At 37.6% G+C, this 14,594-nt stretch overlaps 2 protein-coding genes across 4 annotated transcripts; one reads left to right on the top strand and one right to left on the bottom strand.

Moving 5' to 3' along the window:
- The first annotated feature begins 245 nt into the window (after positions 1-245).
- ighmbp2 (immunoglobulin mu DNA binding protein 2) lies at positions 246-10,505 on the top strand. Of its 3 annotated transcripts, none has more exons than XR_010895445.1 (16): positions 246-511; positions 627-796; positions 944-1,133; positions 1,341-1,438; positions 1,556-1,719; positions 1,822-2,022; positions 2,937-3,084; positions 3,189-3,363; positions 3,570-3,752; positions 4,976-5,094; positions 5,229-5,323; positions 5,473-5,596; positions 5,725-6,582; positions 6,664-6,863; positions 7,410-8,223; positions 10,404-10,505. XR_010895445.1 is itself a non-coding variant. In XM_067389307.1 (15 exons), the coding sequence occupies exons 1-15, from the start codon at positions 435-437 to the stop codon at positions 7,605-7,607; spliced, it is 3,000 nt and encodes a 999-aa protein (XP_067245408.1). In that variant the 5' UTR covers positions 246-434; the 3' UTR covers positions 7,608-8,950. The 3 variants fall into 3 exon arrangements, 1 of the variants encoding a protein (XP_067245408.1); XR_010895446.1 differs by lacking the exon at positions 10,404-10,505 and having other exon boundaries at positions 7,410-7,779; positions 8,107-8,952; XM_067389307.1 differs by lacking the exon at positions 10,404-10,505 and having other exon boundaries at positions 7,410-8,950.
- LOC137022835 (zinc-binding protein A33-like) lies at positions 10,221-14,364 on the bottom strand. The gene is made up of 6 exons (XM_067389308.1): positions 13,854-14,364; positions 12,417-12,512; positions 12,101-12,331; positions 11,720-11,742; positions 11,519-11,637; positions 10,221-10,735 (listed from the first exon to the last, which is right to left on the bottom strand). Exons 1-6 carry the CDS (start codon positions 14,253-14,255, stop codon positions 10,221-10,223), a joined length of 1,386 nt encoding a protein of 461 aa, XP_067245409.1. The 5' UTR covers positions 14,256-14,364.
- Between the last annotated feature and the right edge of the window lie 230 nt (positions 14,365-14,594).

Raw genomic sequence — 14,594 nt, 5'->3', positions numbered from 1 at the left:
GACCGGTGCAACAAAAATATTCCTCCTTCAGTGGGGGAATATCCGTTCCGCATCAATTTTGTAGTTAAAATTAAATATTTTATAATTTTTTTTATCTGTAGTAAAAGATAATTTATATACCTGAAATAATTTTGTAGCCGTTCTATGTTTTAACAGTTGTATACTATTTCTGTTCGGGACGGAATTATACAGCCTGGATCTTCTGTACTGAGTGGGATTGAATTTAGAGACGGACCCATCCAGTGCATGCGCTGTAATATACAAACAGACATGACAGCTTCATATACACACAGTTGTGCCACTTAGCAGGCTTATTTTTTTTTTTTTTTGACATTACAAACCTCTGAATGTTTAATAGATAAGTTGTAAATAACCAGAGTAAGAATTTCAACAAGCTTATCCTTTTAGTTACTCTTCGAGTCGATTTGACAGCTATGGAGGTTGAAAACTTCGTTTCAAAGACCCTCGAGCTCCTGCAAGAAGAGAGAGAGGCTGAATTAGAAGAAACACGGTAAATTACATACGGTTTGCTGTCTTACACATGTTCTAATCGTGTATTTATGTACCCATTCATTTGTATTACCCAAATGTTTTAGTTAACTATGAAATATTGTTTGTATTGTCAGAGCATGGCAGGAGAATTTGTCTCACAAGAATCTACAGCACAAAGGAGTGTTTCTGATGAAACTTCAGATCGGAAGCCAACATACTGGCATGTATGGCAGGCGTCTAGTAGTTTTTGAACCCAGGAAAAGTATAGGACCTTCAGTTCTTCCCAGCAATACCTTTGGACCTGGTGAGACATTCTGTGCAAAAACTTCTATTTCACACAATAATGCTAATGAAACCTAATACATATAATAACGAAGCCTCTGAGCAGTGAGCCACTTCACATTTTAACTCAAATATTATTTACTTGCTCTCTTTTGTATTCTGTTTATAGGTGATATTATAGGTTTGTATCAGTCAGAAGGTGAGCCATCTCAATTGGGCTCAGGTGTGGTAACACGTGTTACCCAGGCGTCCCTGACCGTGGCGTTTGATGATACGCAGGACAGTATTAACTTGGACAGAGATGGACTCTACAATCTAATGAAGCTGGCAAATGATGTGACCTATAGACGACTGTCAAAGTACGAGAAATTATCAGTTCATTCATACAGCTTGTATCATTAAATACTATTGCTTATTCTTTTTTCCTCAAAATCAAGTGTCATATTTTTTAGAGCTTTTATCAGCTGTGCTGATGAAATATGCTCTGCATGCTCAGGTTTATTCATTTTGTCATGTTTTTCCACATGAAATTGTTGATGCATATGTAATGTATTACCTACTTTCAGTGCCTTAAAGTCTTTAAATGGATACAGCAGTGGTCCTGCATCTCACCTCATCAATGTCCTCTTTGGTTACTCAGAACCAGGGATATTATCACATCAAAGTAAGCATATACATGGAATGACATGTGAAAGAGATCTAAAATACAGTATCGTTCTAGTAAAATCACTCTGCCTAGTTCAATGGGGTCCTAATCCTGTTTGTATTTCTTTTATTGCAGATGTTTTGGAATATAGCAACACTGGGTTGGATACTTCTCAGAAAGAGGCTGTGTCCTTCGCAATATCTCAAAAAGATGTTGCAATCATACATGGACCACCAGGGACTGGCAAAACCACTACAGTGGTTGAAGTAATCCTGCAGACAGTAAAACAAGAACAAAAGGCGAGCAAGATATCAAACACTAAATTTGCATAATTAAGGTATAAATTATTTGATGTAGTATATATGCAGCATTGTGATGAACATCTTTGTAAATCTTAACAGATCCTTTGCTGTGCTCCTTCCAATGTGGCTGTTGATAACTTGGTGGAGCGCCTGGTGAAGAGCAAGGTCAAGGTTTTAAGATTGGGTCACCCAGCCCGTCTCCTCGAGTCGATTCAGAAGCACTCGCTGGATGCAGTCCTTGCACACAGTGACAACACTAACATCATTTCTGATATTCGCAAGGATATGGACAAAGCTTTTGTAAGAAATTTGATTTCTCAATATAAATACTGCAATATATTATACAATGAAGTTCAAACTTTTTTAAAATGTGGCTTAAAGGGTTAGTTCACCCAAAAATGAAAATAATGTCATTATTACTCACCCACATGTTGTTCTACACCCATAAGGCCTTCATTCATATTGGCAACACAAATTAAGATATTTCTGATTAAATCTGATGGCTCAGTGAGGCCTGCATTCACAACAATGACATTTCCTCTCTCAAGATCCATAAAGGTACTAAAAACATATTTAAATCAGTTCATGTGAGTTTAGTGGTTCTACCTTAATATTATAAAGCGATGAGAATACTTTCTGCGCGCCAAAAAAACAAAATAATGACTTTTCAGCAAGATATTGATGGGCTGATTTCAAAACACTGCTTCGGAGCTTTACGAATTGAATCAGTGACTCGGAGCGCCAAAGTCACGTGATTTGAGCAGTTTAGCTGCTTGATAGGAGATCCGAATCACTGATTCGATTCGTAAAGCTCCGAAGCAGTGTTTTGAAATCGGCCCATCACTATATTGCTGAAAAGTCGTTATTTTGTTTTTTTGGCACACAAAAAGTATTCTCGTCGCTTTATAATATTGAACTCACACAAACTGTTTTAAATATGTTTTTAGTACCTTTATGGATCTTGAGAGAGGAAGTACCATTGCTGTGAATGCAGGCCTCACTGAGCCATCAGATTTAATCAAAAATATCTTAATTTGTGTTCCGAAGATGAACGAAAGCCTTACGGGTGTAGAACGACATGAGGGTGAGCAATAAATGACATTATTTCATTTTTGGGTGAACTAACCCTTCAAGTGTTCAAATATGATTTAGGGCCATCTGTCAAACTGTGTTTTGTAACACAGTCAAATAAAAAACATCAAATGCATTGACAGAATGAAATGAAGAAGACTCGTGACAAAGGCCAACGGAGCAATCTGAAACGGGAAATCAAGGATCTGCGGCGAGAGCTGAGGACCAGGGAGGAAACGGCTATCACTCAGATCTTGAAAAGAGCCGATGTTATTCTGGCAACTAACACTGGTTAGTAAACCTTCCCTAGCACTCATGAAATTTATTTCAGGAAATGTTTGTTTGTTTGTTTATGCCTAATTTAAACTCAAATATGATTGATTTGTGTAATTTAGGAGCCTCTGATGATGGTCCTCTCAAGCATCTTCCTAAAGATCATTTTGACCTGGTGGTGATAGATGAGTGTGCTCAGGCTCTTGAGAGCAGCTGTTGGATCACTCTGCTCAAAGCACGCAAATGCATACTGGCTGGGGATTACAAACAGCTGCCGCCCACGATCAAATCACAGAGGTATGAGGGAAAAGGAAATGTATGTTAAGATTGTGAATTATTTGGTTTATGATATCCATTCTTGATGAGCTCTAATGTTTTCATTAAACACTTAATATTTTTGGTTGATTTATGTAACTTTAAGTATGAAATACATTTAGTTTAACATACTCCCATAACGATAAAATGTTCATGTTATAAATGTTATCTATCTTTATCTTTCACAGTGCTGCATCTAAAGGCCTGTCTGTCAGCTTAATGGAGAGGCTAATAAAGAAATATGGAGACTCAGTGGTTCGAATGCTGACCACTCAGTACCGTATGAACAGTGCCATCATGCAGTGGGCTTCAGAGCAGATGTATCAGGGAAAGCTGATTGCACACCCTTCAGTGGAGAAACACTTGCTTAGGTGTGCAAGGTTTTCTGGGGAAAACATTTAAACATTTTATTTGGCACTGTTGGTCATGTACAATGTTTTATTGTTCCATTAGACAAACTTTTCCTTTTAAAGGTGCTAAAGAGGATGTTTTGTTTTATACATTTTTGCAATATTACTTGAAACTGTCTTTACTAACTGATAAAAGACTTTATTAGGTGCACTGAAAGGAATAATATTAATATACATCATCTGTGCACGAGGTAGGGCCTTAAAAACATCAGCCAATCGTTTACGTGATCATCGCATAAACGACTGACCTGCTTGTCAATCATCGCCATGACGTTCCTTGTGAGAGATGAGCGCAGCTGCGCGCTTCAGTAACTTTCCACACTTTACAGGCGCCACATTCAATGTTTTTGTCAGGAGACAGGAGTAACAACTGCAGATTATGTGTTACTTGCGGTGAGTCCGACATAATGAATCCACTAACACGACACAGCGAATGCCGGTGGTAAACACTCGTGTTCCAATACTCGTGCACAAATTTTGGGAGGCGTTCCTTTGAAATGAGCTGTGAAGGAGGGGGTTGTTCTTACGCATGCGCTCATTTCAAAAACTCACTAACAGTCTTTGGTTTCTCAGTCGACGAAAAGACCCTTTTTAGCACCCTTAAGATTATTTAAAAAATACTGAATTTTTAAGGTAGGTTATAATAGCTTTATAAAAACGTTTGCTAACACTTTAGTTAATTCTGATTATTAACTAGTTGCTTATTACTAGGATATTGGCTATATAATAGTACAAAGCATAAAGCATATATTAATGCCTTATCATATTAGCATATATAAACATCCCTTAATCCTACCCAATATCTAAACTTAACAACTACCTTACTAACTATTAATAAGCAGTAATTAAGAGTTTATTGAGGTTAGAGTTGTAGTTGATAGTTAGTTAATAGTGAGAATTGGACCCTAATCTAAAGTGTGACCAAACTTTTTATTGTGCATCTTTAATTACTTTTTCTTAATTTTTAAGAGTGGTAGAATTGAACTATTTGGGCTTGTCCCTCGACTGTACTTTTTAACTTCCCCTTTAAAGTAAATTTTAAATTGGGGGAATTCTACTTTGTAGTTTCCCCTAAAGACTTAAAATTAGATTGTTTTTTCCCCCAGTACTGCTGTTTTAGAGAGTGTTTTATTTATTTTTTTAATGTATATTTTAAGTTTGCAAACTGATTGTATCTTGAACAGAGACCTGGCTGGTGTTGCTGACGTTGAGGAAACCAGAATTCCCCTTCTGCTCATTGACACTGCAGGCTGTGGCCTGAATGAGACGGAGGACACCGATGAGCAGTCCAAAGGCAATCAAGGTTGATATCAGCTCCAAATACAACCTCCTCCTTATATCACTTAATATATCTAATATAATATACTGATATATAGTAGTGCCAGTGCCATATTATTTTAGTGTTTGAAAAAGCTTTTGTCTTTATTCTCTTAACAGGAGAAGTAGACATTGTGGCTCTTCATATCAAAGCTCTTTCTGAGGCTGGAGTTCAAGTCAAAGACATTGCAATTATTGCACCCTATAATCTCCAGGTGAGATACTTTTCAAAATATCTATGTGTAAAAAAACACATGCTTTCTTTTTATATGTCTGCAAAGCAATGCGTTCATTAGTATTACACTGCTGTTTCAGTATCAATATCATTCACGCATTTTAAAAAACAGGATTTTATCTATTTCAGGTGGATCTTTTGAGACAGAAACTGTCCCATAAATATACAGAGCTGGAGATCAAGTCTGTTGATGGATTTCAGGGCAGAGAGAAGGAGGCAGTGGTGTTGTCATTGGTCAGATCCAACAGGAAGGGTACGCCAGATCGAAATGATGACTACATACATGACTGACATTCCAAATCTGTGTGACATATAAAATGCATCAGCTTTTTCAACATAAGGAATACTTAAGAAATTAATTGTCTTACATTTACCCCAAAGGTGAGGTTGGATTTCTTGCTGAAGACAGAAGGATCAATGTGGCTGTGACTCGTGCCAGACGCCAGCTCACGGTGGTGTGTGATTCTCAGACTGTTCGAAACCATGATTTCCTCAAATCCCTTGTGGACTATATGTCTGAACACGGAGAAGTTCGTACTGGCTTTGAGTACCTGGAAGACTGTGTGGCACAGAATTACACCCGTGATGAAAAGGACAAACGGGTCAAAGATAAAGACACAATGTCTGCAAAACAGAAGCCCAAAAACCAAGGCAAGAAAGTAGAGCAAGAACACAAGAAAAGTGCAAACAATAAAAGCAGTGGAGCGAGTCAGTCCAGTGTTCAGCCCGATCAACATAAAACCACCAGTTCACTCCATTCTAAACCCAAAGATGTAGATCAGACGCAAAATATGAGAAAAGAGATACAGGAGCAGCTTCTGAACTTTCTGAAAGACCCAAACAAGACAGAACTACAATTTCCTTCCACACTAAATTCCCATGAGCGTCTACAGGTCCATGAACTCTCTGAAGAAATGGGATTGAGGCATGTAAGCCAGGGAGAAGGGAAAAACCGTTGCGTAACTGTGTCCCGGCCTAAATCAGGAGCAGAAAAGCCTGTAAAGGAGCCTGAACAACCAGATGTGACTGAATGTACAGCAGCAAAGCTACAAGAAGAATCACAAAAAGTCTCCTCAGAGCCAGCTGTTGATCTGAAAAGCCTACATTTGGAGCGAATGCGCCGGGAGCAGCAGAAACGAGAGGAGAAAAAACAGCAAAAACAGCAGAGTATGAGACTGGAACCAGATTTCAATGCTAGTAAAAACCAGTCTGTTAAGAAACCCAAAGGGACTTTCAAAGGTTTGTGATTTCTATTCCAGTATCTGAATTCTTTCATTGCTTTCATTCTCTGTTTTAAACATCATGGTCTTTCTTTCATAGGAAACACCAAGATAAAAGCAGGAGTCACAGCTATAGCTGCAGCTGCCTCAGCTGATGGCGATTTTGATGCTCTCATCGATGCTGTGGTTAAAGCTGACAGCGTCTGTAGTTTTGTAAAGTGCAAAGCCAGCGTCCTCACACTAGGGCAGCTCTGCCTCTACTGTAACAGACAATACTGTCTGAGTCACCATATACCTGAGGTACAACTTGCTTTATATTTTATATTAAAGGGGTCATATCATGAGGAGCCACATTTTCCTTTATCTTTTGATAAATGTGTTCATTCTAATATGAAAACGGACTGAAAATGTGTTGCCAGTCTAAATAAACCATTTATAGAATTCATTGTATTCAGCAATCAGAAATATGGCCATTACATTCAAAATGACTTAATACTGAGGAAGCTGGTTAGATGCTATTATTTATAAACACAAAACACTCAACATTTGAAACGAGTGCCTGAAGTTCTTTTCCTGATTATTTTAAGTACTTTTTCTCATTTTACAAGCAAAAGGGTGCTGACATTAGAAACCTCAAGTTTCAAGTTCAATTTATTGTAAGCCCAAAGGGTTTATACAATAAATATGTCATACAATAAATATGCCAGAGAGAGAGGGTTGAAAAGAGTCATTAAAATGAAATCATAAAAAATGTATTATATGACCTCTTTAAAACATGTACAACATTTACACTAAAGACATTTTTGATGCAAGATGTGTTGTAAATAATATATTGTCTTTTTTTAGGTTCACGGTTGTGGAGACAAAGCAAAAGCTCAGGCTAGAATGAGGATAAGTAAAGAAGGCGTGCTCTACGCAGGAAGTGGGCAGAAGGACAAATCAATGGATCCGAATAAAAAAGCATATCTGCAGAGAAAACTAGACTCTAAACTTAAAGATATGGCATCTCAAAGAAAAACTAAAGCCAAAGACAAAGAGAACTGACATTCTTATGCTGTTTAATTTAAATGTGCTGGTTATGTACTTTAAAAATATGAAGAGAAAGATTGCTATGCTTTAACTTTGATCTTCAACCAGTAGGTGATTCTGATAAGTTCCCAAATAAGGCTGAGAACAGCTGCTATTTATTGCAGATCCATACTGGCATGGCTAAATGGTAAGCAAAAATACAAACATAAAGATAAAACATAAAGACCAGACATATATAATACTCCCAACTGGCACTGACAATGAAAAATGGGTTCATGAATGACTCGGGTTGAGCTTGAAATACCACCTCTAATGCTAGTCTGAAATCCCTTTACATGATTTATGTCTTGCAGAATTGTTGTTGGGAGCTTAGGTAGTTGCTCCACTTTCTCTCTCAGTGATTGATGCATTGATTATTGATGTAATCTCTCAGTTATCCCATTAAGCTTTGAAGAGCACAGGCTAAGCAAAGCTTTGGATTAGGTCCATTTAATACTCCCTTTAATTTATTTAGTCTACAGCTTGGTGTCTGTGTACAGTATATCTGTCCACAAGAGGACATAAGAGACTGAGGTGGCATTGTGAGCTTTGGGATTTGCTTTCTGCACACATTAGGAGGAGCACTACAAGGGTCAGTATTTCAAATAGACACAAGAAATTATGTGGCACTACTTAATCCTTTTTAAACTACATAAAATGCTTTTAAAAGTTCCCTCAAGCCACTTGGTTTGCCTCAAACTTGGTCTGGTTTGCACTTGTTTGTGTGTGATATCATTGCAGTGGTTGTATGAACTTATTGTTCAGAAACTGAAACAATATGATCATATTTTATTTGGTTTTTCTTTTTTATTACAGATGTTGGCCTATGAATGGGTCAAAACTGAATTAAATGAAAAGTTTTTTTTTTCTGATGAAGAACTGCAATATGAATAGTAGTTCTTACTAAACAGAATCACTCATACATAAACAATCAAATGATTACAGTAGGAAAGTTAGAGCAGCATGGTAACAAGGCAGTGGTTAAAGATCATAATATGCTATGTAGAAGATAAGCAGAATTGTTTGCATATACCTTTTCATACTATGCTTTACAGAGGTTCTTGTAATGGCTGACCTTCCTTTTCTTGTACAGTTCAAAGTGGTGTCAAAAATGCATTTTAATATGTTATATAAAGGATTTCATGTTAATTTAAGAGCATGGTTTGAAACAATTTGTACTACTGTAAGTACAGTAGTAGTAGCCGTCTTTGGCTGTCCTGTGTGACTTGTAGATGACTCAGGTAGATGATACTCTGTGCTTGAAATGCTTAGCCCTAAAAATAGCTCTGCAATGTTCTGAATCAGGAATAACCATATAGCTCAAGTAAATAGTTACAAAATAGAAATATCCTTAAAGGAGTATGAAACATACTGTGCTGCTGCACTTTTTTATCATCATTTCACATCATAATCATGTCATAAAAAAGTGGTTCAATAATGAAAAGAACATGCTTAGCTTAAGTTCAACAATGTTTATTATATAACTTCATTAACATGAAATCAAAATATATCTGAATGAGATCCAGCATACAGCTTTATCATTGTATAAACTCTAGTCACAAGATTCTGGCAAAAACAGGTAAGCTTTTCCTTGCTAAAAACTAGAACATAAACTGTGTATGCTGATTTAAAGGTGATAGAGAGGATTTTTTCGTCGACTGATAATTTTTTTCAAAGTTTTTGAAATGAGTGCATGCGTAAGAACAACCCCCCTCCTTCACAGCTCTTTTCAAAGGAACGCCTCCCAAAACTTGTGCACGAGTGTTTACCACCGGCATCCGCTGTGTCGTGTTAGTGGATTCATTATGTCGGACTCACCGCAGGTAACTCATAATAATCTGCAATTGTTACTCCTGTCTCCTGACAAAAACAATGCATGCGGCGCCTGTAGAGTGTGGAAATTTACTGGAGCGCGCAGCCGTGCACGTCTCTCACAAGGAACGTCATGGCAGTGATTGACAAGCCAGAGGGCCAATTGTTTATGCGATGATCACGTAAACGATTGGCTGATGTTTTTAAGGCCCTATCTCGTGCACAGATGATGTATATTAATATTATTCCTTTCATTTCACCTAATAAATAGTCTTTTATCAGTTAGTAAAGACAGTTTCAAGTAATATTGCAAAAATGTATAAAACCAAACATCCTCTTTACTACAACCTCTTTAGCACCTTTAAGCTGATAGTAAAAACTGCTTTATTACACTAATGGAATTTAAATGATAATGACCCTTGAAAATAAAGGTAGTTTTTAAAAAATTACTGTCTCATAAAAACAGCACAATGCTCAGACATTGACAATGAAATTTACTTACAGTTGTGAGTTTTGAAATGTCTCGTTCACACAGCAACTTACAGTAGCATCTCGAACACTGTCTGTATGAACGCACGACAGTCAAGCCCGTATTCTCTTACTTGCCCAGTCCTGTTCTGTTCACACAGTGCAGATTTTCTGAGAATGCGGTTGTGAGTTTGGTTATAGAATGTGGTTTTCACTCCCATAAATGTAACCGTATTAAGGACTCAAATACATGACTGACATCTGTGTTCTGCTGCTGTGTGTACATATTTGTACCCCATTACTGACACATTAAACTGGACAGATTCTAAGTGTGTTCCCCTTATTTATCCCAATAGAAAAATAAGGAAATATTCTCTCAGTAAACTTATCTTTAAAGGAGTAAATATTGGCACCATCTGCAGCGTTAGAAAAAGAAACCTTTCCTTTGTCATAGTCCAGTTCAACTGTGATTATCTGTGGTTTATTTTTTAGAGTCAGTCGAGTGCGGGGAGAGGTCTGAGCCCAATAGGATTCCTCATTATTTGCAATTACCCAGAAACCATCTGTTGGGTTGAGGAAAACTGCAGTCTTCCTCTTTATGGACACTCGTGCCACTCCAATGTACCACTCTTTGCTGTGTGCCACCTCTACGTCCCAGCGCTGCTTTCCTGAATTGAAGCCGCTAGCAGCGAGTACTGCCATGCGGCCTGTGAAGCGCTCGGGGTTATCTGGAAGCTGCTGCTTTTCCCCATAGCTGATTGTGGTGAGTTCATCTCTGATGATCAAGTTAGGATGTGCCGTGTTTGGATCAAAATTGACAGAGCCTGGAGAGATAGTAGGAAGAAAAAAAGATACTTGTCTTTTCATGATTTTGCATATGCGTACTGTAGCAGTGTGGTTACTAATTTACTTTAGTAGATCTTTTTTCAGATATTGGCAGACACATTTTGTCAAACTAACCCTAAACATTCAAACATTGTGCAATATGTAAAACATCTTGAGGTGCAAAGGAAATCTGAGAGCTATGACACAAAGACATTAGTTTCAGAAGGATTGAAATGAAGAGAAGTAGTTACTATTGGATTTTTTTCAGCCCCTGTTCACTCACTGTATACTTTTGTACAGAAATGGTCAGTTTGGACAATTAAGCTAAATGCCTCATTTTGTGTTACACCTAAGAAAAAAAAGTTAATAACACTAGAGTTAATAAACGATGTCACAATTGCAATTTGGGAAGAACATTCCCTTTAAGGTCACCATAAAGATCAAAATTGACCATTGAATATCGCAGTATTTATTGTAAATGATTTATCATTTGTTTTAATCAAAATAACTTCCTCTTTCCTTGCAACAAATTCTCTTCTCTGAAGGCATGTTTACTGGCATGAGGGCGGGACAACCTGTCACTCACATGAGATTGCACAAATGACAACAATCCAATTATACGTTCAATCCCTGATGGAAAAAATCAGGTCTCGTCCCACATTTTTTCTTGTCTTAGGAGCCATTTCACTCGGATGTAAGTATCGATAAGGAAGAAAAGAATATCTCAACTCTCATTTCATGCTGCGTTTAACGTACTCTGAAGACATTTGATGTGTACTTACAGTAGCTGACATCTCTTTCCATTCTTTTCCAGACCCCGTGCTTTAATGATCCCAGGTACTGAGGCACATCTATAAGTGCCCTTGCTGGATATTCTGGTTCAGGTACAGTGGAGCTAGTCCTATAATAAATGCATTATTTGTTGATTTCAGTGTGACAAGAGAAAACAGACTTATTACATTAAAAGCTATTGCTTACAGTACCATCTTATTGCCTCCTTACATTCCTGCAGGTAGAGAAAATGTAAAGGTATTAGCATAATTTTAATTCTTTGAACCATTTCTTGCATCAGACAGGGCCAAACGAGGAACCTAACTTCGAGGCTTTGTGAGTGATTTTTTAATGAGATACTATGGAAACATAATATAATGCCCAAAAGATGTTACTGAAAAACTGTCCTGAGATATTGCGCTGATCTCTATAACAACCAAGAACCAATCATTTAAGCTTTTTCATCGCTAAGAGTGACAAGTAATGATACCATAGTATTATCATGTATTTAATCAAAAGAGGAAATTCAGGAATATCTATAACATTGCTCACAGCACCTTTAAGTAAAAATAGTGGTTTAAAAGCATATTGACCTTTAAAAATGTCAGATCATCTGCTATTATGATGGGTTCAATGTAGTTGATGATATCAGAGAGCTGTTCAATGCTCTTATTGACCTCCTCCAGTTTCTCTCTCACCACCTCGGTCTTACTGTCTCTCTCATTTTGAAGCACCATGAGTCGAGCTGCCTCCTCCTCCCTCAGCATTGCATATAACTTTTCATACTCTTGTTTTACTTCTGCAGCAGTTTCAGCTGCTTGTTTCTGTAAATTAGAATAACAATGAATTGGACTGGATGATTCATGAGGAAGTTTATGTTGAGGGACTGTAGGTTTGTACATTGTTTACCTGTATGTATGCTTCCAGTTCCTCCAAGCTCACCTTTAATTTTTCAAAGTCGGTTAGATGTTTCTTCAAAGGATTGTACCTAGTTGTGAGCTCTTTCTGTTGGGTAAGTGTATACAAAGGGCAATTATGAACCAATCCTAGAGAACTTGAGACCTTTGACACATGCTGTATATGGAAGCCTATTTCTGCCACACAGAAAAAATTCCACCACAGGAACTTTCCCTAGGAACTAGGGACTTTCGGGTGGTATTCAGTGTGTTTTGACCACAGGAACCAGGGTCTAAATGAAGTTCCGGGCACAATTTCCCCCTCAGAAAGTCCCTGCTCATGAGGTAGTGCATTCTCAAAGTTCAGGAACTTTCAGAGGTGGGACTTGGGGAAATAAAATGCTGCATGGAGTCAACCAATCAGCATGTTCAGCACCCGTTTTTAAAAGTCTGTTGCTGTGTGTGCAGTAACAGTTGTTTGCTATTCAAATAAACAATGGAATTTAAAAATTAGGCTTTATTAAGCTTAAATGAGGAGGACGAAATCCAGCGGGAACTGGAAAGTCGTGCGCAGTCGTACGTCACTGGACTAATTTGCCTAATCTTCACAGTACATTAGACCGTGATGGAAACGCAGACAGCAACAGATATGTGGGGAAAAAGTTCCTGGGACAAATTTTTCTGGGTAATTTCGGTGGAAACACAGCTTTAGACATACTAAGGGTACATTTACAGGACAAAGATGTACTAAAAACAGAAAAATGTTTCCTTTGCGTTTTTCGCGTACAGACGACATGTCAAAATTATGAAACTGACTAAAAACGCTGTGTTATGCATGCCAGGCCAGTAGGTGGCGATGTCACTTTGTAAAAAAACACTATGTGGCTTAGATTTTCTGCTTAGACTGAATATGTAATATGGATGCTATCATTTTTGTTGTTTGCACATAGATGATAACTGTATCATTCTCAAAAACTGAATCCCATTTTCAAAAGTTGGAGTTTTCAGGCCCCCAAAACGCTGCTGTTATGTAAATGAACAGCCAAAATGCATAAAAAGATTAATATTTTTAGGTGTAAATGGCCCCTAAATTGGTAATTATGAAATTATAACATAAAATGTCAAAATTATGAAACTATGATAAAGTAAGAATTATTGCGCTAAATCATAATTATGAGTTTAAAATGTCGAAATTGAAATAGAAGTTAAAATTGACTTTCTATGCCATCATTTTTACTTTTTAAGTCATAATTTTTACTTTTCATCTCATAATTATGACTTTTACACATTTTATGTAATAATTATGATTTTCAAAAGCATGTTTTTCTTGTGTGGCAGAATTGGCCTTCCATACTGTATAGCCCACACTTTAGTTTATATAAAATGCTAATATCTAGCTACAAAAAAACATAAGACTCATCTTCACACAGGTTATCATATGTTTCCTTACCATTATTTCCGATGCTGCCTCTGCTATCGGGCAGTAATCATGATTTCTGTGTCCCCTTGATGATGTACAAACAACACAGATAAGTTCTGCATCTTTCCGACAAAAAAGCTTCAGTTCCTCATTGTGTATTGAGCAAAGCTCCACCGATTTAACCATGAACTGCTCCGGCTTCTTTTTAAAGACATCCAAGGCCATCTTTAGAGCCTGATTGACTGGAGGCCTGGATGAGCGCTCTGAACGGCGGCACAAAGGACATTGCCGGGTTCCTCTACTGTCCCAGTGTGTCTGAACGCAGGTTTTGCAGAAGCTGTGTTTACAACTCAGTGTGACGGGGACATCGAAGACCTCACAGCACACAGGACAGCGTAGATCCTCCACAGAGAATGGACAGTCTTCAGCCATTGGTGGTGAATTTCCAAATCCTTTGACGGTTTTTGATGTGTAACAAAGTCTTTGACGGGTGTTTTCTGCAAATCTGAAAGTAGTGAGCAGTGCGACTGGGACAGACTGGTTCGACCTGATTTTTTTAACATGTCAGAAATGTCGCTGTGTTACTCTGAAGACACGCATGTCCTTGGCTAAATATAGCTTAGGTCTTTTGTTCATGAGTCTCGCTGTGGTCTGATTAAAAAGACATAATTCATCAGAAAAGAAGCTGCAAAAAATGTCTTTTATTGAATATGTATATATACAGGACTTCTCTTAATTAAACAATATGTCCAGTCTCATTTTCAGAAGATT

The sequence above is a fragment of the Chanodichthys erythropterus genome, chromosome 7 (assembly GCF_024489055.1).
Source record: "Chanodichthys erythropterus isolate Z2021 chromosome 7, ASM2448905v1, whole genome shotgun sequence".
NCBI lineage: Eukaryota > Metazoa > Chordata > Actinopteri > Cypriniformes > Xenocyprididae > Chanodichthys > Chanodichthys erythropterus.
This window is presented reverse-complemented; position numbering and strand designations above follow the sequence as displayed.